This window comes from Notothenia rossii (genome assembly GCF_949606895.1).
Source record: "Notothenia rossii genome assembly, chromosome: 10".
NCBI classification, from domain to species: Eukaryota; Metazoa; Chordata; class Actinopteri; order Perciformes; family Nototheniidae; genus Notothenia; species Notothenia rossii.
Genome location: NC_136908.1, coordinates 18,370,403 through 18,394,224, shown reverse-complemented (window position 1 = coordinate 18,394,224; position 23,822 = coordinate 18,370,403). Strand labels below are relative to the sequence as shown.

The 23,822-nt window shown below is 44.0% G+C and overlaps 1 protein-coding gene across 1 annotated transcript; it reads right to left on the bottom strand.

Annotated features, from left to right (window-relative positions):
- Window positions 1–1,391: 1,391 nt before the first annotated feature.
- On the bottom strand, window positions 1,392–23,489 carry LOC307021290 (adhesion G protein-coupled receptor B1-like). The gene is given in 33 exon segments (XM_079653277.1): window positions 1,392–3,502; window positions 3,743–3,793; window positions 4,019–4,123; window positions 4,244–4,279; window positions 4,403–5,019; window positions 5,193–5,232; window positions 5,349–5,444; window positions 5,561–5,732; window positions 5,927–6,012; window positions 6,121–6,187; window positions 6,298–6,367; window positions 6,502–6,652; window positions 6,788–6,890; window positions 7,013–7,116; window positions 10,237–10,363; window positions 12,420–12,432; window positions 12,435–12,462; window positions 12,875–12,977; window positions 13,199–13,268; window positions 13,359–13,502; window positions 14,009–14,117; window positions 15,118–15,186; window positions 15,315–15,509; window positions 15,651–15,757; window positions 15,862–15,963; window positions 16,057–16,221; window positions 16,330–16,494; window positions 17,425–17,589; window positions 17,944–18,105; window positions 18,232–18,330; window positions 18,421–18,570; window positions 19,320–20,156; window positions 23,032–23,489. Coding segments are annotated over 32 exon segments (4,572 nt in total). The 5' UTR covers window positions 20,023–20,156; window positions 23,032–23,489; the 3' UTR covers window positions 1,392–3,304.
- Between the last annotated feature and the right edge of the window lie 333 nt (window positions 23,490–23,822).

Below are 23,822 nucleotides of genomic sequence, written 5' to 3'. Positions count from 1 at the left end.
TGTGTGTGTGTGTGTGTGTGTGTGTGTGTGTGTGTGTGTGTGTGTGTGTGTTGGACGGTGGGGGGGTGGTTAGTCATTGACAGCTTTAGGATGTTATTAGCATTGGGATCCTGTGTTTTTCAAACACAGACACTGCATCTGCAGTTACTGATTATTGTGATTTTAATTAGATTTGATCTGTTAAGGGCTCATAAGGAGAGAGGCTGTATTCTTATAATACACAAGCTGTGATGTATCTTTATAGCTACATTCAAACTTAAAGAATGTCATGATTCAACATTAATGTTTTTTATGTAAATACAAATTATACAATAAAACTGCGTGGGCATTTAAACATGAGGGAAATGTTGCTTTCCCCTGTATCTGTCTTTCAATTATTACCAAATCTGCAAATAGTAAAAGTGAGGGGTCCCAGTAACTCATTCTCAAATTCAAAATTAGTTTTGTGATCAATTGTGAGCAGGATGTGCAAACTGCAAAGATGCCTTTTGGTGTGATAATAAAGGAGCACAAAATGTTTGACAAACAAAAGAACAAAAAAAAATGACACCACAGAGAATAATGTGCATACCATGTGAAGTGGTAACAAACGTGACATGCAGTGGAAGATGGCACCTACAGTAACGCACACCATGGCACACAAGGCAGTCTGCACTCCAGATGACCTCACAAAATGAGCAGTTCTGCACAAATGGATGATGTAAATCTCCTTTTTCTAATGCCTTGCAGCAAAACTGAAGCACATTGATTTAATTAAAACGAAGAACAAGAACTGATTATATGTAGAAGAAAGAAAGCAGAGTGGAAATACTGCAGACAAAGCAGACTAAACTCAATTTAAACTGTAGACACCATGTTATTTTTAAAGAAGTTCAAATCATATTCTGGTCCCTATCAAATGTGTTTGTTTTCTCATTACTCAACTTCACAGGTCTTTTTTTCTGTAATGATTGGCCTCCTTGCGAGGCATGAAAATAGAACAAAGGAGAATTGCACTTTCATCATCTTAAGAGATTGCTGTTTTGTACCTGCAAATCACGTCTATATTTAGTGAGCGAAGTGTTTGCCAGAGGCTTTAATGTGGCATGGGTTCAAAATCCAATTCTCTATTTCTGTCTCTCTTTCTGCTTATTGAGGTTTAATGTTTGAGTCTCATCTTTTACATCTTTAGTGTTTTCACCAGGTGGACAGGATCCTATTTTTTAAATCTGAAATTGATTTCTGAGCTTTTATTTTTAGGTGCTGCTTTGTGTTTGTTTTTCAGGCTTTAAATATCTCCAGGAGAAGTTGTTTGTTCAGTGAATCCGATGATTGCAAATGTCCGAGATTACAAGATTTAAAGTAGTTTTCCCCAAAATAATCAAGCACCACATTCTTTATGTTGTATGGTTTTGTTTTTATTAGAAATAGGTCACATTTATTTTGTGCTGTGAAAACTGTACACATACAGTAGGTAAAACAGAACATAATAAACAAAGTTGTGACTAGGTCATACAAATGCGTATTGAATACGGGTAACTCGAGGTATGAATCGGGCTGAGGGTTGGACATAGAAATGTGGCTGGTAGGACATACTACTGAGTTACTTACAAGGTTATCAAAAACATACTGGTACAGAAGACATGAGGATCAATTACCCGCCGCTACATAGCGGAGAGTAATCACACATATCCTGAAGCACAGTTTAGAGATATTCATAGGCTATAACTCTTTCTATATAATGTTAGCTTTATAGAAGTACAATTATCTACCTGTCACAAAGAACTCCAAATATGGAGTCTTGCACCAACAAATCTCTAGTGAATAAATTCTTTGAATTACTAATACAGATTTGTTATACAATATATCTCATAAAGCATTTATATGCCCTGTAAATATGAGGAAGATGGTATAAAAGTGTTGAAACATCGGTAAGAAAAAATACTGCCTAAATTATTATATCGGTCTTGCTTGAGCATCAAGCACCCATCATATTGCACTATATCATACTGATGGCTGAAAACACAAATGTGTTAAAAGTCTCGAGGACCTGGCGCTGCACTGGAAGTCAAATCAGCGCCAGGAGCCTCTGCTCTGTCCAATAGTCCCGCAAGGCTGAGAAACAAAGGGCGATGTTGAAAGGTCTCGCTGACCCCGTCAATCCACATGTACGACATGGAAGAGCCTGCATCTTGTGCCGGTTTAGGAGGGGAAGTATCCCCCCTACCACACATTTCCACCAAGCCTTTCTCCAGGGTGCACTGCTCTTCCTGTGTGAGAGTCTGTGTTAATCCTGGTGCTGGTGTTTTGTATTGAAGCAGAATGCTGAAGAAACCAGGACATTTCGGGTGTTTAATCACCTCCATCACCACTCATATGTTTGTCCCAATGCAGTCCATATGCATTGAATCTTTTATTTTGGAGCCTAATGTTGTTGTCACAGCACAAAAACAATAGAACTTGTGCATGACTGTCATGAAGGGGATGACAAATCAAAATATAATCTATAAGCTATAAGCTCAATATTGACATAACACTGACAATAATCATCAGACAAATCATAATCATGGTGATAGTAGCAAGGAGAAGCTCTATCATTATGATTTAGCCTGCTCTCCAGTAGAAGAGTTCTATTCTCAGTACAGAGTCTCGTTTAGGCTATAGGCAGCACAAATCAAACAGAAAGAAAAAATAAATAAAAATGAACCCACACAAATTAAAATATGTGAGCCCATTTAAGTGCTGAGTGTTGGACTCCAAACATGATCGGTCCCTTTGCTCTCCTGCCTTGTCCTGTTTTGGAAGGTAACTCGGCTGGCAGAGGAGCAGCCAAGAGTTTACGGTTGTTCCTCCCGAGAAGTGGGGAAGAAGGCGCCGTATAATATTATCTCTTTTCTCTCTACAGCTGAGTTGAAGGAAAAAAGAAGCACAGACATGTCGACCACATCTTCGGAACCCGGGCTGAAGAATTAAGGAAACTCCCAGTAAGGCGTTAATGGATCCACAGCCAGTCCTGGTTCATGGAAACCACTGACCGCTCCACCGACCCTTTGACCTTCAGAGCATTCTGACATGAGATGCTTTAAGTCCACACAGAGAAGCTACATTAAACATCCCATTACCACGGACACAGCCACTCCTCCATCACTCCTTGCCTTCCTTCCTTCCTGCTCTGGTTGAGGGTTTGAAGACATGGATTCTGGGACCTACTTTCTCACGTCCTCCCATTGCTGGGTTCCTATCCATACAGTATTCCATTCCAAAACCTAAAAAAGGTAAACGAGGTGAAATCAGGTGGCTTCTCTAGCCCCCGTCCTCCTCCTCCTCAGACCTCTGTCTGCAGGTCAATGATGTCCTGCCCCACCAGAGGGAGGGTGGTGCCGGCCTTTTCCCACTCCACAGAGTGCAGCTCCAGAGGCGAGGCGGCTAAGGGCTCAAGGTCTTTACGCACCCATGCGGGGGGCGACTGCTGAATCCCCCTGACTCCCTCCCACGGCCTCTCCAGAGGACCCTGCTGTTTGTCCTGTTGAGGAAAAAAGAGGTGGAAATTTAACACTGGTGCCATCAGCCCTGAGCAAATTCCTGATTAAATTAACAAATGAAATGGACGTCATTACATCAGAGGTGATCTTTGTAATAATGAAAGTCATGTTGTTAATGAGGAGAAACTATTTCTCCCCGAGGCAAGTGTAATATCTGATTGTGTGTCTGGTTTTACAGGCAGTGCAATTTTGAGACAGTGAGTTTGTATATAAACACTCACACTGTGGTTCGTTTTGTCACTTCCTCCTGAAGACACACTCCATCTCACAGACTGTAAGAAGGAAGGAAGAAAATACATCCTTAATCAAATGACCTCAAAATGACGACAACCATAGTCAATAAACATCACTGGTTGTTTTATAAGGTCCTTGTACCATAAATAATCTCCTTTAGCATTATAAATTGCCTCTTTTATGTTTCCCATGTTTGGGTCTGCAATTCCTGAAAATGAATGTCTATGGAAATGGATTACGAGCAAAATATCCCGATATGTTACCTTGCTGTCAGAAGCAGGGGACTCCCTGTCTTTCTCAGCATGATGTAGCTTCCTGTTAAGGTCCTGGAACATGTTCTGGTGGCGTTTCTTTGTGTGCATTATTTTCTAGAGAAGACAAAAAAATATACACTTTAGTCTCAAAATACAAAGTTTCATTTCACTTAATATACATATAAAGGGGATTTATAATGTTTTTAAAAATGCCAGATTCCAAATCATATTTACCTCAAAGTCCAACTCAGCATAACGGGATTTCTGTCTCTGCAAAGACAACAAGGAGGACAAAGAAAATTGGTTTAGTTTCAAATGCATACTAGAAACACTGCACAAGAATGCACAAAACATGTTTTCTTTAGGAGGTCCCACAATGGAATCTTGTCTTACCTCCAAGGAGCTCATGGACAGCGTTGAAATGGTCTCACTCTTGGACATCATGGAGTTCATGGACTCGAAGGTGTTCTCCAGGCTGCTGTGAGTGATGTGAGACTCACTGGACATGTTGTGGATGTTCTGGATGGGCGAGTCTCGCTCCGAGTACGACACGCTGACCTGATCCATGGGGATGGACTTCATCCCAAAGGCTGCCTGGGGCTCTGCGAAGGGCCCGCTGAGGTGCATGAGTCTGGCCTGTGGCAGCTGCTCCACGCTGATGTTGTATTTTGTGGGGTCATCCTTGGGCTTCAACCTGAGGGTGGAGGTTGTGTTGGGCATGAGGACGTAGCTGCTGCCGTCTGAGATGCTGCCCTCGGCTTGAGCCCGAGCCATATCGGCGTCCAGCTGATGGAAAAGCTCCCCCTCGCAGACGTACACTGGTTTCCCACAGGAGGGGTCGACTCCTCCCGTCAGACGGCTCTTCTCTCTCTTCAGGGTGAGGGTGTGGCTGGAGTATTCAGGCTGCATGTGGCTCTTACTGGGGTTGGATGGTAGGGTGTGGAAATTGGACCCCATGGGAAGAGACATCTGAGGAGGAGGCATCTTCTCTTCAGAGGAGCTCATAATTCCTTTTTAAGAAAAACAAGTAAAGAAAGAGTTGAAAAAACATGCCAGGTCTAAAAATTGGATTAATTAAATATATGTTGCCTTTTATGCACGATCATAGTGCAAGGCTCACAAAATTGTAAAGCAAATTGAAAAGGTTAAGCAGGAGGAAAGAGCTGATGTGAAAGGGGCTCACCTTGTCTGCTGGAATCTCCATCCTTTTCGTTATCAGACTGCTGATAAAAGAATAAAGAAATGTTCTATTAATACTTAATGTATGCACATATTCATTTAGGGATAAAATGCAAGAGGCACTCAAGACATTAAAAAGGCAATAAGCCAAGAAATGTACCATATGCTGGGTGTTTCCATTGTGATTGGAACTGCCAGAGTCTCCATTGCCGTCGTCCTTGCGGTCGACTACTCTGCACTTTACAGCTTCTTGTACCTAATGGACAGAGGGAAAAACGTCAGAAAATGGCATTCCAATCACAGCTTATGTAGAAAACAACCAATAACAAATAACTTTCTTTTTCATCTGACATCTAAATGTGTCTTCCTTACCTCTCTACGCAGGATGCAGTGAACCATGACAATAATGAAACCCTCCAAAGAGTCGAAGACGGCAAAGAGGATCTGGAAGAGGGCGGAGCGGCGGTCGGTGATGGCCAGGACGGCAGACATCCAGGTGAGGGCCAACAGAGGCAGAACCACGCAGGAGCTCCACAGAGATGCTCTGCAGGGGGGAGAAAACTCAGATTAGAATCTCAATGGCTGGACTTCTGTTTCTCTACAAGCAGCGCTATATTCTCTGCTGTCGTTTGATGGTGAGGCTTGATATCAAAGCACATCATCAATATACCTGTAATGGCACTGATGAGGGCGATAAGCGCAATACTCTGGTGTATGGAGAAGATCAATAAAACCTACCCGGCTCTCTCCTTCAGCTTCACATCGGTGATGCCGTCCTTGGATACCAGCTTGTTGAAGACCAGAATACCAATGACCATGTTCACCTGTTTGGAAAAGAAAAGCAATGGATGAGACAACGTAATAATAGGTCATGCATTTACAAGCAGAATAGGTATTTTGATGGATTGGGAGGGAAAAGTCAAAATACATACCAAAACGACAGCTGCAGCAGGCCCAACAAAGGAGTACAGGAGTCCGCCCTCAAGAGACAGCCAGCAGCTATACAAGAGAAGTAAGAATATTAATACTTGAGCTTAGGGGAAGATATTTTAAGAATAAATGCAGAGTAAAGAGAAAGCTAAGAGATAGCAGGTTGCAAAGAGACTTACTAGTTGACAGTGCCGTATCCCTTAGCCTTAGTGAAACCCACAGACACAGCCACCACCAGTGCAGGAAGTCCTGCAAGATTAGGAAATAAGCAAAGAGGGGGGGGGGAGAGAATAAGGTTAGAGCCTAAGAAGATAAAAAGCTTTGAAAGTGATGCAACAAATGTAGAAAAAAGGGGAGATGGAAGAAAAGGAAAATGCTCTTACCCCAGCCTAAGCACAAGAAGCGCTTGCGGATAATGCGGTTGCGCAGACGACCAGTGACAGCCATGTAGGACTGCCACGCTTCTGTCAGCACCCAGCAGAAAGAGGAGAGGAAAAAGAAATGCAGAAGAGCAGCAACCAGAGTGCACACCACCTGTGAGAGCCCAGGAGGAAGGAGAGATAGAGTGGAAAGAGAAGAAATCTGTGTCAGTGGCGTTGCTACTTAGACAATCCCCAAAGCAGTGAAGGTTTAAAAGAGAGGGTAGGACTTGCTGGAAGAGTGCCTTACCTTGTTGCGGGCCTGGGTTTGTCCTATGAGAATGAGGGCATTGGAGCATATGATGGAGATGCAGAAGTTGATGAGGATAACGGAGCGCTCGGAGCGGATATACCTGGAGTTTAAAAAAGGGAGAAATCACTTAGGGATGAGTAAATAGAGGAGAGAGAAGGCAGAGCACACAGCATATAATGTTTAGAGGTTGTTATATTGGACTTTGCTTTGAGGGTTACTTACTTCCAAACAGAGACGTAGATGATGATGAGGAGCAGCAGGGTGAGAGAGGAGACCCCACAGCCAACAATGAGAGTCACGGACGGGAGCAGTGTCTTGTCCATGATCTACAGAGAGGAGACAAGAGCAAACATGACTGTTAGAGCACATTACAAAGACACATTCATGCAGACAGGAAACCAGCAGTGAGATCCACACAGCCTGTGGGTGTGCGCTATCTGGAAGAGCAGACAGCTCCCTGTAGGCGAACAGTTGAATGGCACAATCAGGACACGGCTCGGCAAGGTGACCCCAAGGTGAACATGTCAGAAAGATGGAGCGGCAAACTAAACAAATGGTGAGGGTCAATGTGCTCCTCCAGCAAGCTTTTGAGTCAGCAAATGAGGCGAGGATGATACTGCACATATATCTCTATCCACTAAGTAGAGGGGGGGGGGGGGGGGGGGGGTTCAATTCCCAGGGGCTGTTGCTGTGTTCAGTCATTAGCTTGAGCTGCTAGATCAACCTTGTAATAATTGAGAGACTCCTCCTTCCCTTTCTTTTTGGCATTAACTTGCCGTGTTGGTGTTTTTGTGCCAACCAGCAGCTCCTTGCACATCCATGCAGGAGTGAACAGGTGGACCATTATCACCTGTGCATTAATCTGCCGCCACCTGCCTCTCTCTGACAGCAGCTTAGCGCCTGCCAATGCCAGCGGAGGTGACCGCCCATGTTTCAAGCAGCCCTGGCCCCGGACCTCTGGTGGAGGAAACAGAGGAGGGACTGTCCCTGAAGGCAGGTGGGTCAATGCTGCACACACACATCTGAGCTCATGAGCTTACACACCTTCAAACCCCCAGCAGCTAATTGTGTGGTTTCACTGCGTCCATAAAGATTGCCTGTCTCACACCTACTCTAGGGGCTTTAATACGGGTATGAGTTAATCTAACACCTCTGATCAAGTTGTCATCACCACAAAACGTGTGAGCTGGATTAGAACCATGCAGATAAGGTGCCCTCATCGACAAATGGTTTGATTATATTTTTGATAATGTGTTGAGGGAGGGGAAGCTGAGAGCGGCTAAGTGGCTCCAAAAGGTGAGTGAGAAAATGTCCTAAGATATAATAAATCTGCAGTTATCAAATTAGCACACATAGAGGTGAAAGAAATAGACACCGCTTTGGCCTTCCTTTGATTTATGATAGCCATAAATACTTATATTGCAAGCGTATGTGAAGCATGGCCAACACGACATCGGCCATTGTTGTTAGTGAATTCAAACAGTACAATACTCAGCCTTAAAGAGTGTTTCTCAAATATCCTGACCTACATACACTTATTCCGATATTCAAGCACATCTGGTGAAGTCCAGCCTAGGGCAGCCAAAGACTAATTTAGTGTAGCAAATTTGTTTCAAAATCTATCCAACTACATCAGAATCGCCAGATGGTAGATAGCGGAGCGGTGAGCTTTCTTTTTGATTCAGCCCAACCCAGACTTTTGGAAGAGGAAAGGTAATAAGGGCCATAAAGTATGTTATGTCCCCTCTCTGCTCAATCTCTATTTCTGGGTTGATACTTGCACCACGGGCCTCTGAGTGAAATTCTGACAACCTGTTTGACCTAAATATAAAGGATATCTTTGGCCTGTCCTTGACCGAATCACATATTCTAAATGTTATCAAATGTGAGAGAGAAATATGTGCAGTGAAACTAATAGAGATTTCCTGCTTTGAAAAAAATGAATTAACCTAGCGATCAAGGACATCTGCTGTACTGGCTGTGTGGGCTGCTCCCACTGGAGCATCATGAATCCAACACACATGATGCTACGGGACTCCTGGAATGAGACCATATTGAATGAGCGCTGAAACACTGCATTATGTTTTTTTTACATATCTCTCGCTTTCTGCCTCTCCATGGTGTTCCTAATGTGGCTCGTAGGAATACGTTATAGAAAATGTCCACGGCACACATCAAAGGATGGCTGGAGAGGCGGGGGGGAGGAACCAGACCAGACGTCTGTCTCTCATTGGTCCGCCTCTCTGGCATTTTCAGGTTTGCTGCTGTGGCCGAGGAGGAAGGAGGAGGATGAGGAAGAGGGGGGTGGATGTAATCGAGAATTCAGAGATACTGGCAGACTGGAATGATTGGTGCAGCTGCCTTTTACTGTTGTGGGAGGTTGAAAAGGGAGTGGAGGGTGGGGGGGTTGTGCCGCCTATAATAAATATGGGAGGCGCTGTTCAGACTGGCAACAGCAAGACAAATCAAATCTAGCATGTAAACAACAGGTTGGGGGGAAAGAGAAAGAGGAGACTGAATTATTTTAGCAGCAGAAAAACACTGCAGTCCAAATTCATGAGCAGTTTGGACTCCCTGCACATGAAATAAAAGTGTACATCTTCAAAATACACGTTTAAATTGTATTATTCCTCAAACTTAAAAACATCTGTTGGTTATCTTTTGTGTGCAGCAGCATTCAGATGCTCAGCAGGGAAGGACAGAAAATGTCCTCTGTCCTAGGGGGCTGTTTAGATTAGGTGCGTTTCCCCCTCAGCATCTCAGTTATCAAAAATCACACAGGCCGAGTTTGCGCTGCAGAAGCCGTTGCCAAGGCAACTGGAGAAGGAGCAGCTCTAGAGGCAACAGTCTACAGGGGGAAATTACACATTGTCTTTGCGCATGAAATACAGCGATGCGTAATGACATATTTAGGCAAATAAAGCATCCGCTGCACATAAGTTCCAAAACACTAACTCTGTTTATATCAACCCTGCATATTTTATAAAAAAAATAATAATCGGATTTTAAACACAAAGCCAAAGTCATTATGAGTGATTGGATGAAAAAAAAGGGGCCACCAATGTGTCTTAATGCTCATTTAAGCAACTACTTTGCTCTTTCCCAAAGGCGCGATACTATGTATTTTGTCGATAAGCTTATGCAGCCGGTTGCAAGCAAATAGGCATCAATTAAAGCGTTCGTTCAAAATCGATCCGTCAAAATGCAAAACATGGTATTTTCGTTTTGAACCATACATGGAATCAATGCATATCAACATGTTGCTTGTTAATTTCGCTTTAATTTAAATTATCCGATCCGCGGCACCTGCACTGAGACAAAGAGGTGCAGCAAACCGCTCGAAAACAACAAGTATTCACACTGCACCGCATTCATATAGTCACTGCACGAAAGATTTAAGACTAAGGTTTGACCATAAATACAATCACATAAGACAAAAGACTTACCGAGTCGAAGTTGACGTGCGCTAAAATGGCGAAGGTGGAGAGGCTGTCACACACGCATTTGGTTCTGTGTGAATGAACGGGCACCGCTCTGCAGCTCCGAGCAGACCAAGACCCAAGCAGAGAAGAACTGCACAGGGAAGAATGGGAAAGGACGGGTTAGGAGGAGAGATCTGACAAATCTCTCATCATGTGAATGTCTCTTTATGGCATTTTTCTCATGATGAACATTCTTTTATTTTGGAATATTCTATGTATGGTTGACCCATCAGGATTGCATATTAATTAGCCCAATGCAGACACATCCTCACTGTTTTACAACACTTAATGAGATATTGGAATGCAGTGTATAAGATATATTGTTTCTTTTGACCTGAAGTATTTAGTTGCATCTTAGGAAATCCTGATTATGGATTCTCACACTTATGTGATTAATAGCCATATATGATTGATGATGATAGGCCTTCATAAATCTTCTTATTAGCATAATCTTTAAGATTTTTGATATGGGCAATCTTTTCTCAGTAGACATAAGGATATGGCAACATGTCCCCAGTGCAACGGGGGACAAAGGACAGCGTGTTCCTTCTTTTGAAAAAGCAGGGGAATGTGCAGACGATGTGAATTATGACTTCCATATGTCTTACATATTAAGAACATCTGCAATTCAACCAATTCATGTTTGTATTCGTGCACTCTATGAGATAATGTAGGTTCGTTTTCTGTCACAACTATCCTTACTAATACTGTGCCAAGCTTGATCAGACAGAAACATGGATCAATTACACTACAAGCAGAAAGTAAAATCAATAGTGAGGGCTTTATTGAGGCCATCTTTTAAATGAGTTGCACTTTTAGTCAAATCTCTGAATCTACACCAGAGCTCAGAGGAGGTGAAGCCAGTGAGCAGCACCCCCAGGCTCTGACTGACTGCTGAATACAGAGGAGCATCATAGCCAGCAGGTCCAGCCTGGTGTCATGCGCGCTTGGCCGCAGGGCAAACTCATCATGGCAGTCAACTGAAATGGCATCCTAACAGGCTTGGCTGCACAGTTTAATGTGTGTTATGTGTGAGCTGTCATATCATGCAGATGGGTTAAATGTTGCATGATACAAAGTTAGCCAAAAAAAAGCCTGTGTGGCTCTGTAATGTGTTCCCTATCTTTGTCACTAAAAAGCAGCAGTCTTTTATCTCTCATCCATCTGGTTTAAGTTAATTGGTTGAGATTATAATGGAACATTTCCTGTGATCAGACATTTGCAGCTTTTCAGAAAAAGCACTGAGCCTAAATGTCCTGCTCTCCACTGCCTCTATCCTGCCCTTAATCACATCCACTGTCAAAAAATGAATCTAATTTGACTAGAGGCAAATTGCCCTTCTTCCGAATGTATATAAGTTGATTCCATTTTTCCTTCGATCCATTTTTGCTTTTGCTTTGGCTCTGGTTGTTCTGGTTTATGTAAAAGGGGATGGGGGATATCCAGTTGCTGGTGCATTTTCATTTTTTATCTGTTCTCCACAAGTGTACAAATCTATCTAAATGCAAATGGTCCACCTGTGTATTCTTCAGGAGGGCAGAGTGGGCCTGGGGCGGATTGATCCAGGCCAGGCTGCAGAAGCTTGTTTTGTAAGTCATTCAAATGCGTCTAAGCATCTTTAAAAAACGCCTTAGCCATTAAGCCAGGCGGTGACAAGTGAACACAACTTAGAGGTGTGGAAAGGAGAGCTGACATCGCCTTTAGATTGACACTCTGCGGTGTGACCTATAAGGACCCCGCGATGAGTTTACTCACTGATGTATGTAATGAGGTTAGAAGTGATGCCTGTGTATTTTTCCCTCCTCGGGATGTGGTTCATTTAAAGAGATGTGCTTTATGCAGTAAGTATGTCACACAGCCGAGGGAGGCCTGGTGCTTCTAGATGGGTCAACATGTTCCTTGTCCTTGTCGGAAATGATTGACATTTTTGTGTGAAAGATTATTGCTCCCCCTCGGTCTGTGAAGGGGGGGGGGGGACTTGTATGTTCGTATGTGACAGATGCATGTGTGAAAGGACCTCGGATACAAGCGAGGAGATAAACAACAACAAGCACCTGCTCGGCTTACAAGGACACACTGGACAGAAAGTAGATGAGTGATGCTAAGATGCATATTTTAGAAGAAAAACAAATGTTGTCAACACTTACGTTTCGCTCTCGTCCAGGAGAGGCATGTCTCATTCATGGTACCCTGCAAGAAAAAGAGGGCAGATGGATAAGTTAGTGTCAGAGTCTATGCAGAAAAAAGAAATGTGTAGGCTGTGCCATAAAACTTGTGAGATGCAACAGTCTGCTGCCAGCCACCTGCCCACATTTCCCACCACCCTCCCCGATAATACATGCACAAAACTAAAAAAAGCTTCTTATCAGCTGCAGGGACTAATTACTGCGCATGATTTATCATCATCATCACCAGAGTACCGTTAGGTTCAGCTGTGATATTTGCCGGGTTTGAACCAACACAAGTATCAGTAAAAGTCAAAGTGTCACTGCAAATGTCGGGGAAATGTCAGGCTCTGCGTACCGCGGTGAGCAAACACCCGGAGGGGGGTTGATATTTTTTCGTAAGGCTCCATTAGACTTGGTAACCATTAGGGACTTACATTGTGGAGGTGGGGAAACTCGATCTCAACAGGGGTGGACAGGAGAGCCGGGGTGGGGCTGACAATCACTGTCACCACTTTGGAGTTCAGGAGAGTGGTGTTACTGCGGAGAAAAAGGAAATTATAGTCAGTGTCATCCATATGTGAATTTATACTTCACTGAATAATGTGAGGTACTGTATCTGCAAGGCCATACAAGGAAAATATGTTGATAGAACATGGAGGAAAATAAGTAGTGACTGAGGCGCCATCTGGTGACGGCACAATATATTCCATGCACGGCCAGATGCATGTATAAATATAAAAGCAGATAAATTGTATTACCTCTGGAAGGACAGAATGGAGGCGAGGTTCCTGTAGAGGACAATGCCGGTCACAAAAGCCTCATTGCCATCTGGAAGGAACAAAATGTCAGCTTAGACTCAAATTCACAAGTCTGCACATAGATATAGAAAAATGATGTTTAAGTGATGTTCAATCTTACCAGCCTGTTCAATGGACAGAGCATCACGGGACACTGAGATCTTCTCCTCAGAGGTCCTGACCCAGTCCAGCATGCCCCTCCAGCCCTTCACGGGGAACGTAAAGTTTGAGCTTGTGCTTGTTGGGCGCTTGTGGATGCTCATCACTGAGAAGGACAGAAATTGACAGTTTGTTAGTGAACAGCACTTGGAGGTCACAGTTTTTTTTGTACACAGTGGTGTTTGATAAATCATCTAATGCCAAGGACATTTTGGTTTAATGCATCATATGTGTCTTAGCAGAGTAGTCACTCTCCACTAAATCCTGTGAGAATGTCACCTTCGCTGAGCCTAAGTCACAGAGGGTGAATCAGAGTGTGAATCTACAGTTATTTAAAGTAATTGATGGATTGATAAGTTTGTGCAAAAAAGCCATATGCGTGTTATGCAAAGATGTCCTTGCACAACATCTTGTAAATGGCACAAGTAATATGTTTTCACTGATGGACTTAACACTGACAAAGTGATAACTGATGCATTCGGCTGCTGCTGCTTATATGGACTCAGATTCACAGGCAAGATGAAGATTGATGCACTCTCTGGCTGGAGAGAGGACAAATCATCCCGACTAGACGTGAGCAGAGAGCATCTGGCATGGGAAATTTGGGCTCACCTAAATTCTCGGTGACTTCGTAAATGTCCTGGAAGCCGCTCATTTGCATTCCGATCATGTTCACAGAGTCCTCAACAAGGCGGAGGAACTCCTTAATGTTGGCGCCCATCTGGATTAAAGAAACAAAAAAGAGAAAAACATAGTCAGAAACAGGGAAGATTGGGAAAAGGGCACCTGCTCATTTATTAAATGCAACCTAAGCAAGGCTACAATTTATGCTACATGACCATATCTGGATTTCCTTTTCATATTTCAGTCTAGCTTGTACTTGTTCCTTCAGAGCACTCAGCAGTGGATTGAAAAAAGAAGAAAAAACACACTGCCTGCTGCTATGCAACCTCAGAACTTCCGTAAGGCCATAAATGGGCAGGCTGTTGATTCATACTCGGGCTTTTTGTCCTCTCACTCGTGAAAGGGAGGGCTGCCTGACTTGCGCGTCTCTGACGCAGAACTGCAGCGATGTGGGCGCAAGGTGTGTGCTTGTATGCAATGTGCTGTCTTTGTCATCCTATGACCGCCATCGGTATGTAGGAAGGCATTGAGACTCACAGATTGCAAAGTGGGCGTAGTGATTCTCCCTGATTCAATCTCTCCCTTTCTCTCCCCCCCCTGTCACCTTCAAGCGTTTGCTTTCTCTTTTCGCAGTGGCCTTGGTTTATCACAATACAGTTTTCTATTTGATCGCAAATACGTGTTTACCCTCTGCACTCACTTTGGCAGAAAGATAGATTTGTCATTAAAAGAGTACATCAACAGGTGGTCAAAGTTCTATTTAGTCTGTTTAGACTCGTATTATGAAAGAATAGATGATAAATTGCAATCTTTAGTTTCACAGATCATTTTAGCTCTTTGCGTCATACTGTTACTCCGTCCTCATGCAATGTGTGGGGGAGTGGAAGGGCATTTGGGAGTGTTAATCAGTGCATCACTCACTGATATTCTACCTCGCCCCTCTCTTTTTCACACTACCCAAACAGGCCCTAACAATTATGTCCCTGAATGTGTCCTGCATACACTCACCCCATCACAGGAACATTAACATCACTTTCTTCCTTGCTAAATTCACTCACACACACACACACACACACACACTCTCTCTTATCACGTACCAGCTGTGCCTCTTCCCATTTGTCGCGATGTTCCTCCTTCAGTAAGTTGCTGATTGTCTGGACGTAGTTCTGCAGATCACAAAATAAAGGCAGAGGTGTAAGAAGATACCAAATCCAGCTCAGTTAGAAACTAATATTTGTTTGAGGACTATTTGTTGCTTTATATTATTCTTTAATCTGTAATTATGTCAGCTTACCTCAACATCAGCATTGCTCAACCTCAGTCTGGTTCCCTTGTACAGTTCAGTGGTGTTCTTCAGGATTTCCATGACGGCTACCAAGTCACCGCTGTAGCCTGCTCCCTCATCGGAGGAGAATCTAAGGCGTGAAATCACCTCAGCGACCCCGTCCACACTCTGCCCGATCTGTGCTTTGGTATTGTAGTCCCTCGACTGTAGAAGAAGAGTTGGGAGGTTAATGTGAATCTCTGACATTTGATTACATTTGACACTTATAACAATAGAACAGTTTTACTTCACCACTGGTAAATGTATCACTAGCATTTTAATTGAGGCTTATTATGATGGGCTTACCATCATTTGAATATTCTCATAGTTCTTGGAGACACACTTGATATGAGTTGGGGTTTCCCAGGAGGCCAGGCCTACAGCGTCCAGGGTGCACCGGCGCAGAATCAGACCTGTTATAAGAGAGTACACACTTTTAGTTGGGATGCTGGGGGATGATAAACACTCTCACGTGTCAAAGGGAAACAGATAAAACATGTCGTAGCTGTTTCTGTACCTGCGGCGTCAGCAGGGCAGGCAACGGCAGCCATGTCTCCGGCGGGGGTTTTCTTCCACACAAAATCTCCAGTGTTCTCCTCAGGGCAGATCTCATGGGGCTCTGAAATTAATTAAAAGAAGCATAAGTCATCTTTTACCATACTGAATTGTATTGCAGTGTGGTTAGCCCTTTGCATTTAAATGAGTTACTCACCAGGGCATCTCTTTTCGTTGCAACGCTTCTGCTCTCCCTTTTCACCGGGGCAAGGCTCGCCACCAAAGAAAGGCCCTTCACAGTCTCTCTGTCTCTGCTGGATTCCTCCACCACACGTCTTGCTGCAGCTGCCCCAAGAGGTCCACGCATGCCAACGACCATCAACTAAAGAAAGAGAACATTTCAAACCATGAACCCTGGAGTTTGATATGTCTTTAGTCTTTTATTTTGGATCGGAACTCTCGAATATGTGAATTTGGTTTCTTTTCCTACCAGGGCAGTCTTTCAGGAAGCACTTGGTTGACTCTTTCCAGCTGCCGTGGCACTCAGAGCCCCCGTAGGATGGCCCGTTGCACTCTCGGATTCTCTGCATGGTGCCGTTTGAGCAAGAAGCAGTGCATGAACTCCAGCCAGACCAGTCATTCCAAGATCCGTCCACTAGGGGGAAGCAGAGGATAGGAAAGAAAGTTAAAACGAGTGCAGCGACAAGATCTCAGGCTTCCGGCATCATGCCACACTCACTGATGCTTTAACATTGTACACGCCCTAGTTTAGCTAAGTTTAAGTAAATACATGTGAGCTTGGTTATCATACAAAAAGACTGTATGTCTATTAGATCAACTGCCTTGAAAACTAGAATCAGGTTGATGTCTTTAGGGCTTTGTTTAGTGCACTTGACTTAGCTGAGGGGACAATTTTTCTAATATTTAAGTTAAATCAAATGGACGCATCTTTTTTGTCTTAATGAGAACCAATGCTACTCAAAAACTTCAATACATTTTCTAATTATTTTAATTTCAAATGAAAAGTGTAATCATCTCAGTAATGACTTTGCCTGACAGAGACATCTGCTGACGGTAACAAGCAGTTGCAACAACTAAATGTTCTACAGATATTTAGAGAGATCACAATAATAACCGGGAAAACAGGACCGTATTAAAACAAACGTATTAAAGTGCTGCTGTGACTTAAACATGAGTGAAATCCTTTTAGCACAGGAGTAGGTGGCAAAGCACAAAGCTTCTATTACATTGAGTGACCATGAGCACATCATGAGCCACCTGCGTTAATGATAAAGGCACTGAGTAATGCCCACAGAAGCTTTTATTCTGCTTATGAGTCAGAAGTAATGTCAAGCTGCCACTGCAGTTGCTGTATCTGATGGCGGGGATGCCGATCAGATTAATCATCTCTCATGTATTAATTAGTTATATGAAGGACCAAGTAAGATAGCCAGGGTCAGTTGTCAGAAATTGTACTAAATTAAGATATGATTACTGTGTGATCTGGGTTATAATGTCTTTTTCTTCAGACGTTATACTGTGTCACATCAGTTCAAACCGAGAAATAGAAAGATCTGTGACTCACCGGGGCAGACAGCGATGTTGCAGAACTTGGTTTGTCTTGTGGGGCCGCGGCAAGGCTCTCCTCCGTTCTGGGGCATCTTGCATGTGCGGGAACGATCACGATATCCACGGCCGCATGTGGAAGAGCAAAGGCTCCAGGGGGTCCACTCCTCCCAAGCACCATTAACTACACAAGGGGAAATACACATAGGGTTAATTTGATGACGGAAGTTGTGTTTTTTCTAAAAAATTGCAACTTCTAATTTGAATTCAGTTGAAGCTGCACATTGAAGGAACGTTTTGCAAACCCTCCTAGGTGGGGCAGTCCCTCACACAATCCCTGTCACATGGTTAAACTATTAGGTAGACTTTCTTGATAATTAATTGAGGCCTAAGCTCCAAATTGCCTCTCTAACTCACCTGTTTCTCTTAGTTTTTTGTGAAAGGTGTCGTATTAACCTCCATTGTGCTCACATTTTCCAGATAACACTCACACTCTTTTTTCTGCTTGCATATTAGAGATGAGAAAGTAGGCACTCACTGGGGCAGACGGCTGTGTTGTTGCAGGGTCTGTTCTCTCGCAGGGGTCCGGTGCACTGGGTGGTGAAGGGGGTCGTAGCACAGACACGGGTGCGGCTCTGCCAGCCCTCTCCACAGGTGATTGAACATGTGTTCCAGGGAGACCACTCATCTGTCTTAGAATCTACCGTGGAAAAGAAAACAGGAATTAGAGAGTCAGGCCCTCAACACTTGCAAAGTTTAAGACAGAACTTTTCTTATTCTCGTCCACCAGAGACAAACATCCAATTATAAGATCTTGCTGTCTTACCGGTTTGGGTTGCAACAACTCCTTGGTTAGAATCATCAGTATTCTCTCTCTTCAAACCGACGATGGCTCGCAGACCCTGGCTCCTGTTGCGCTCTTTACCTGAGAGAATTAGAAAAATGGTATGATTATTTAATTGAATCAAAGCAACATGCAGCCGAGTGCTCCTGACTTAATGAAAGGAGGGCTTACCAATGCAGGGCTGAGGGTTGCAGGCACGTCCTTCTTCAACGATTCCCTGGCACACATCCTCCTCGGGCTGGCATGCTCGGCTGCGCACCTGATTGCCACCATCGCACTCCTGGCTGCAAACTGACCAGCGGCTCCAGGTAGCCCAACCCTCTGCAGAAAGAGAAAGAAGAGTAGAAATATTGAGAAAATGATTGAAACTTTTTGCTGCAAGAAAAAACATAGAAAAGCATGTATTCCCTCTATACGTTTCATATATAGGAACATGATTTCAGTGTAGCTTGTTTAATGTGCAGAGAATTAAGTCGTTTGAGATTTAGAAATGTTAATTGTTTGCACTTAATAACTTGGTGGGAACAAGCAGGTGCGTTGCTATGACGACCACAAGTGCTCCACTTCAATTTCCGCTGCCAGCTGACTGTGAGGCCTTTGTGCTCTTTTCAATCCCCCCTCTCAACCTGACACATGTGCTATCTCCCTCCCCAACCCCAGACATGTAGACAAAATGGAGAGCTGGGGATATGTGCCCTTCAGGAAGTCTTGCCAATGAAGTCGCATAATTACTCTAACACCTTTGACTTATTTCAAATCACTTTGGCAGAAGATGTGCACTCCTCCGCCCTGCCACACAGACACAGATCATTATCCTCAGCAGCTCCTAACACACAAACACTGAGAGATAGCAGGGTTGGAGACCACATGCAGAGCTGTGGGGTCCTGGAGGCCTCAACTAGTTATGTGTCAAAACAACAACACAGCTTACAGTGGAACACACTGTTTCTGTTTGTTTCTTTTGAGGTCAGGTGTTTAGATACATCTCCTGAGATTTTAGTTTTTCTTTCAATTTCCTAAAAAAAGTATACTCTGGAGATAAATTGAAAACAAACAAGTTACAAACTTACTGATAATCTCAGCATCGCGTCCGATGTCTCTGGAAATGGGTTGGCATTTCTCGACGTAGACTCCGCCTCTGTAGCAGCTTCCTGGCTTCCTCTTTGGGACCTCCCAGCACTGGCAGGGGGTGTTCATGATGCCACAGGGATAATCATGGGTGCTACTTGACAGGCACTTCTCCAGCCACTGGCAAAGCTTCTCGCAGGCGGGCGGACTTGGGTTCCTCTTTCCCACAACCAGAAACTCAGCATTGAACTCACTGACATCATTCTGCCCCTCCAGCATCTCCACGCCATTTCTTGCGGCCACCTTGCGGATCTGCAGGAACTGCTTGCTGGACTCCAGGTAGGTGACGGTGGTGGATGCGTCGCACAGTTTGACAACCTCGTCGAAGCTCTCCATGCCCAAGTAGGTGCGAGAGGTCTCGATGAAGGAGTCGAACTGGAAGGTCTTGATCTGGCGGGGGACGCAGGAGTCGGTTGGCTTGGTGATCTTCATGTAGACGTTGTATCGGCGAGGATCGGGGTTCTGCAGGGTCCAGGAGCATGGTGTGGAGGGCAGGGTGGTCGTAGAGGAGAATACACCGAAGAAGCGACTCTGTTCCAGGGTGGCACAGGTGGCTGACGCTGGTCCAGAGGGGGTGCAGGACGTCAAACCGAAGAAGAGTAGTACAAGGGCCACATAGGGGCCGGTAAGTGCTGACCACGCCATTGGGTCGGCTTAGGTTGATGTTTCTTTGACTTTGTTGCAAGTAACTGCACTTGTTTTAGAAACCTTGATGTATCTATGAACACCTCTGAAGAACTTGTAGGCTTTAGTGCACCAGACAAAGTGTCATGAAGACGCTGCACAGAAACAGGGAAAGAAAAAGGGGAAAACATTTGTCAGAATGTTCCAACATCTAAATAATTGCAACGAATGATATCGGTATGCAGGGTGAACGCCTGATCCAAGTGAAATGCATTTAAAAAAATAAAATAAAAAACATTATTCATGAGTTGCATTTTAATTGGACCCATTGTCTAACTGATATTTGTGCATCAGGGATTTGCCTCAGATCAGTTTCATAGTGTTTGAGGGCAGATTCAGTGATATGAAATGCCCAGTACTTCGGGACATAATTGCTCAGACTCTGCAATTACAGTCCTTCACAACAGGCTGGTATCTCCAAGCTCTTGCTCTTTCCTCCCACACACTGAACTGAGCCGCGCATCATGTGCGTCATTCTGACGTCCGTAGCAGCATTGCCACCGGCAACCAAAGACGCCTATTAATTCCACAATGTGTGCAATGCACTCCTCATGTCGAGTGGTAAACAAGATACATAGTTACTCTGTGTCCGTGGCGAGGTGCGATGACACCCTGCTGTGGCACCTTGGAGAACTATGGACATATTCCCTGCGTTGATTACCAGAGCTATGAGTAATATGAAATATGCTTTCTGAGGGACACATTATAGTCACTCTTGCATATTAATGCAAATGCATGTAAGGTAAAGAAGATGCATGACTAAAACTATAAAACAAATGATGCATTTTGATGCTTCTGTGCAGAGGGGCTACTTGCATTAAAAAAGAGAATCCACCATAATTTGTACACACAATGTATCTCACAAACATGTTTCACTTCAATTCATCTTGCAGAGACTCCTGCCACTGAATAACTAAGCCCTGCCTGGAGGAGAGAAAAAAGGGTCAATATCAGGGTACCTGACCGGACCCCGCAGATGCTCTTTGGAGCACTGACGAGAGGAGGAAACACTGTTGCTCAGCAACATCTTTCACAAGCATTCAGTTATCCTTCTGAATTCTCGTGTTTTTCATCCTGTTATTTCCCTTGTCCCTGTTGAATGTCAGTGCAACAGGCGACATCATGCTTTGTAGTTGAAGGAGAATGTTATTTAAAGCTAAGCAATGCATGCCTGTGTTTTCTGTTCATTACTGAGGGGTTGATCATAAAGATGAAGGATTGCAGAGGAATGATGCCTACTTTGGAAAGCACATGCACTTTTCAGGCAGATAACTCATAATTACATTTCTCACATTGCTCCCTTCCTCTCTGCCTCACTCTGCCCCTCCCTCCTCTCTCCTCCTCTCCGCATCAAAGACCTCTGCTTTGTGTCGGTGAGTGTCTCTCTCCCACCTCCCAACCTCCGGAAGCTCCATGAATGGGCATGTGATGAGGCACACAGTGAATAGAAAGAAGTCCAGCTGTCGTAGGAGAACTGTTTATGTGTTGCTCTTTCTCTCTCTTTTCCCTCCCTCCCAACCTCTCTGTTCCTTTCTCTCGCTTGTCCATTTGCTGTCGTCAACAAGATTTCTGCAAAGCAGGCTGCCCACAAATGTGTTGCTTGCTGTATGGAGACAGGGTTTCATTTTTTGAAGATCAGTGTTAAAAAACTGCAAAAATGCTATCCATTTACGCTGCTGTGCACAATTCTGTCGTATCATGTGTCATCACAGATACATAAATCATACTGGGTGTATAACAAGACTATACTGTTAATACAACATGTGCAAGCTCAGGACGAGATGCCTCATTTGTACTGGCTGCAGATGACTGTCTGCAGATGGTTAAATCATTTGCATGACTACCTACATTTACAAAAAGTTAAGACAAACAGATTACTATTCCCCTGTACCTGGAAGGCTGACTGATGAGTCGAATGATTTTTCATCTAGATTGTTAATTGTAACAATTCATTTTCTCCTTATTGAATCATTTCAATTATATTTTTGTATATGTATGTGTCTCTTCATAGATAAAGATGAATAGAGAGACATCATCTACAATCTTTTCTTTGGAAAATGCTCTCCCTTGTAAATGCAAAGTGAAGAAGCAGGTAATCCTTCATCCACAAATTGCTTACGCTTTATGTTCTGCTGTGCCCGGTGCAGAGGCTTGCACATGTGTGCAGGATGCTGAACCGCTTTGTTGCAAATCCATGTGACAGCAAAAACTACAAGCCGCAAATCTAAACTGCATCTTGCTGACAGCAACTCCGTGCATCTTGGGTGAATGTTTACAGAATGTGTGCTTTCGTTCAGTTTCACAAAAGGACTTCATTGGAAAGCTATCCCTTGTCAGGTATTAATCTATGTGGTACTTATGATGCAGGAGACTTACGACTTTAGAGCAGAGCAAATTAAATCCAGTCTGCAAACTGATTGCTGTGCAAGATTGCTAAAGCCTTATTGTTTAAGACATTATGGCAAAAGCATCCTCAATAAACAGAAGGTGCCTGACATGAAACTTGAAGGATCTGCACGACCACAACCCGATGTATCATGTATTTCAGTGATACATGAAAATCAGAAAGTGGTAGCCAGCGACCTGTTGCTGCAGTCTAACTTATGCTGCTGAGCTCGTTCCCATTGCCGCACTCAGTTTTACTTTAAGTACTAGTGTTTGCAGATAAGTGCTGATATTTTTGCAAGAATCGGGCATATTAAAATAAATCTGGAAAGACATTATTGCAATAAGACAGCTCAGATATATGCAGAAAACAATGCAATATATCCACGTTGCTCAGTACAGCAGAAGCCGGTCGAGAGCGGTTCAGCACCACGGACAGCGACAGACGAGTTAAAACCATAGGTTAAAAGAGAGAAATCTGCAGGAACAAACTCTCCGGTGTTGCGTGCTCCACCACACAAACACGTATTCACAGAAAACGGACATTTAGAAGTAAAAGCAAAGACTTCAAAAGTTTTGCCTTACCTTGAAAACGTTCTAAGTACGTCTGGTCAGTGGCTCTCTATCCGGTCGCCTGGGCTCGGGAAGCAGCTGCTGAATGTTCACAACAAAACTCTGACTTGAAGACTTCAGATTTGGCCAAAACTTTCGCAGTGTTTGACGCCGCTGAAAGGATGCGCCAGGTCCAAGTTCGACCCCAGACGGGTCAATCCCAAGTTTCAGTGCAGTCCACTCTCACAAGCAAAGAAAACTCTAACCAAAACTCCAAAGAGTTTACTACCAACTTTGTTTAGCTGCTATATCCAGAAAAACTGGTGTATAGCGGAGTGACAAATGAGTTGAATCGGAGCTCCAGCAGACAGTCCGTAGAACCAAACGATGTGGTCTTGCTTGTCTTTTCTCGCTAAGCTCCAGAAAAAGTGTTGGTAATTCTACTCCCGGCTTCGGAGTCTTCCTGCTTGTGGTCTCTTTGCACTGCAAGTGGGTTCAGTCTGAGTGTAGCTTCTGGCCTCAGCTCGGTGGTTTATATCCTACCCCGCCCCCACCTGCTGAAGTTGGATTCAGTGCGTGGATGATGCACTGAAGTGAATGAGACAGCACCAAGACGGGGGGAGTGTGCGGGGGAGAAGTGTTTGTGTGCGCGCGCGCGCGCGTGTAAGAGGAGGGAGGGAGGGACTCTGAATGAGAAGAGAAGGGAGGGATCTGTCCATCGACACAGAGACGAACGATTATGAGCACCAAACTACGCAGATATCAACGTAGAGCCAAAGGTACCGGAAAGAGGATCAGCGGAATCGGTGTGCATGGTGGATGCA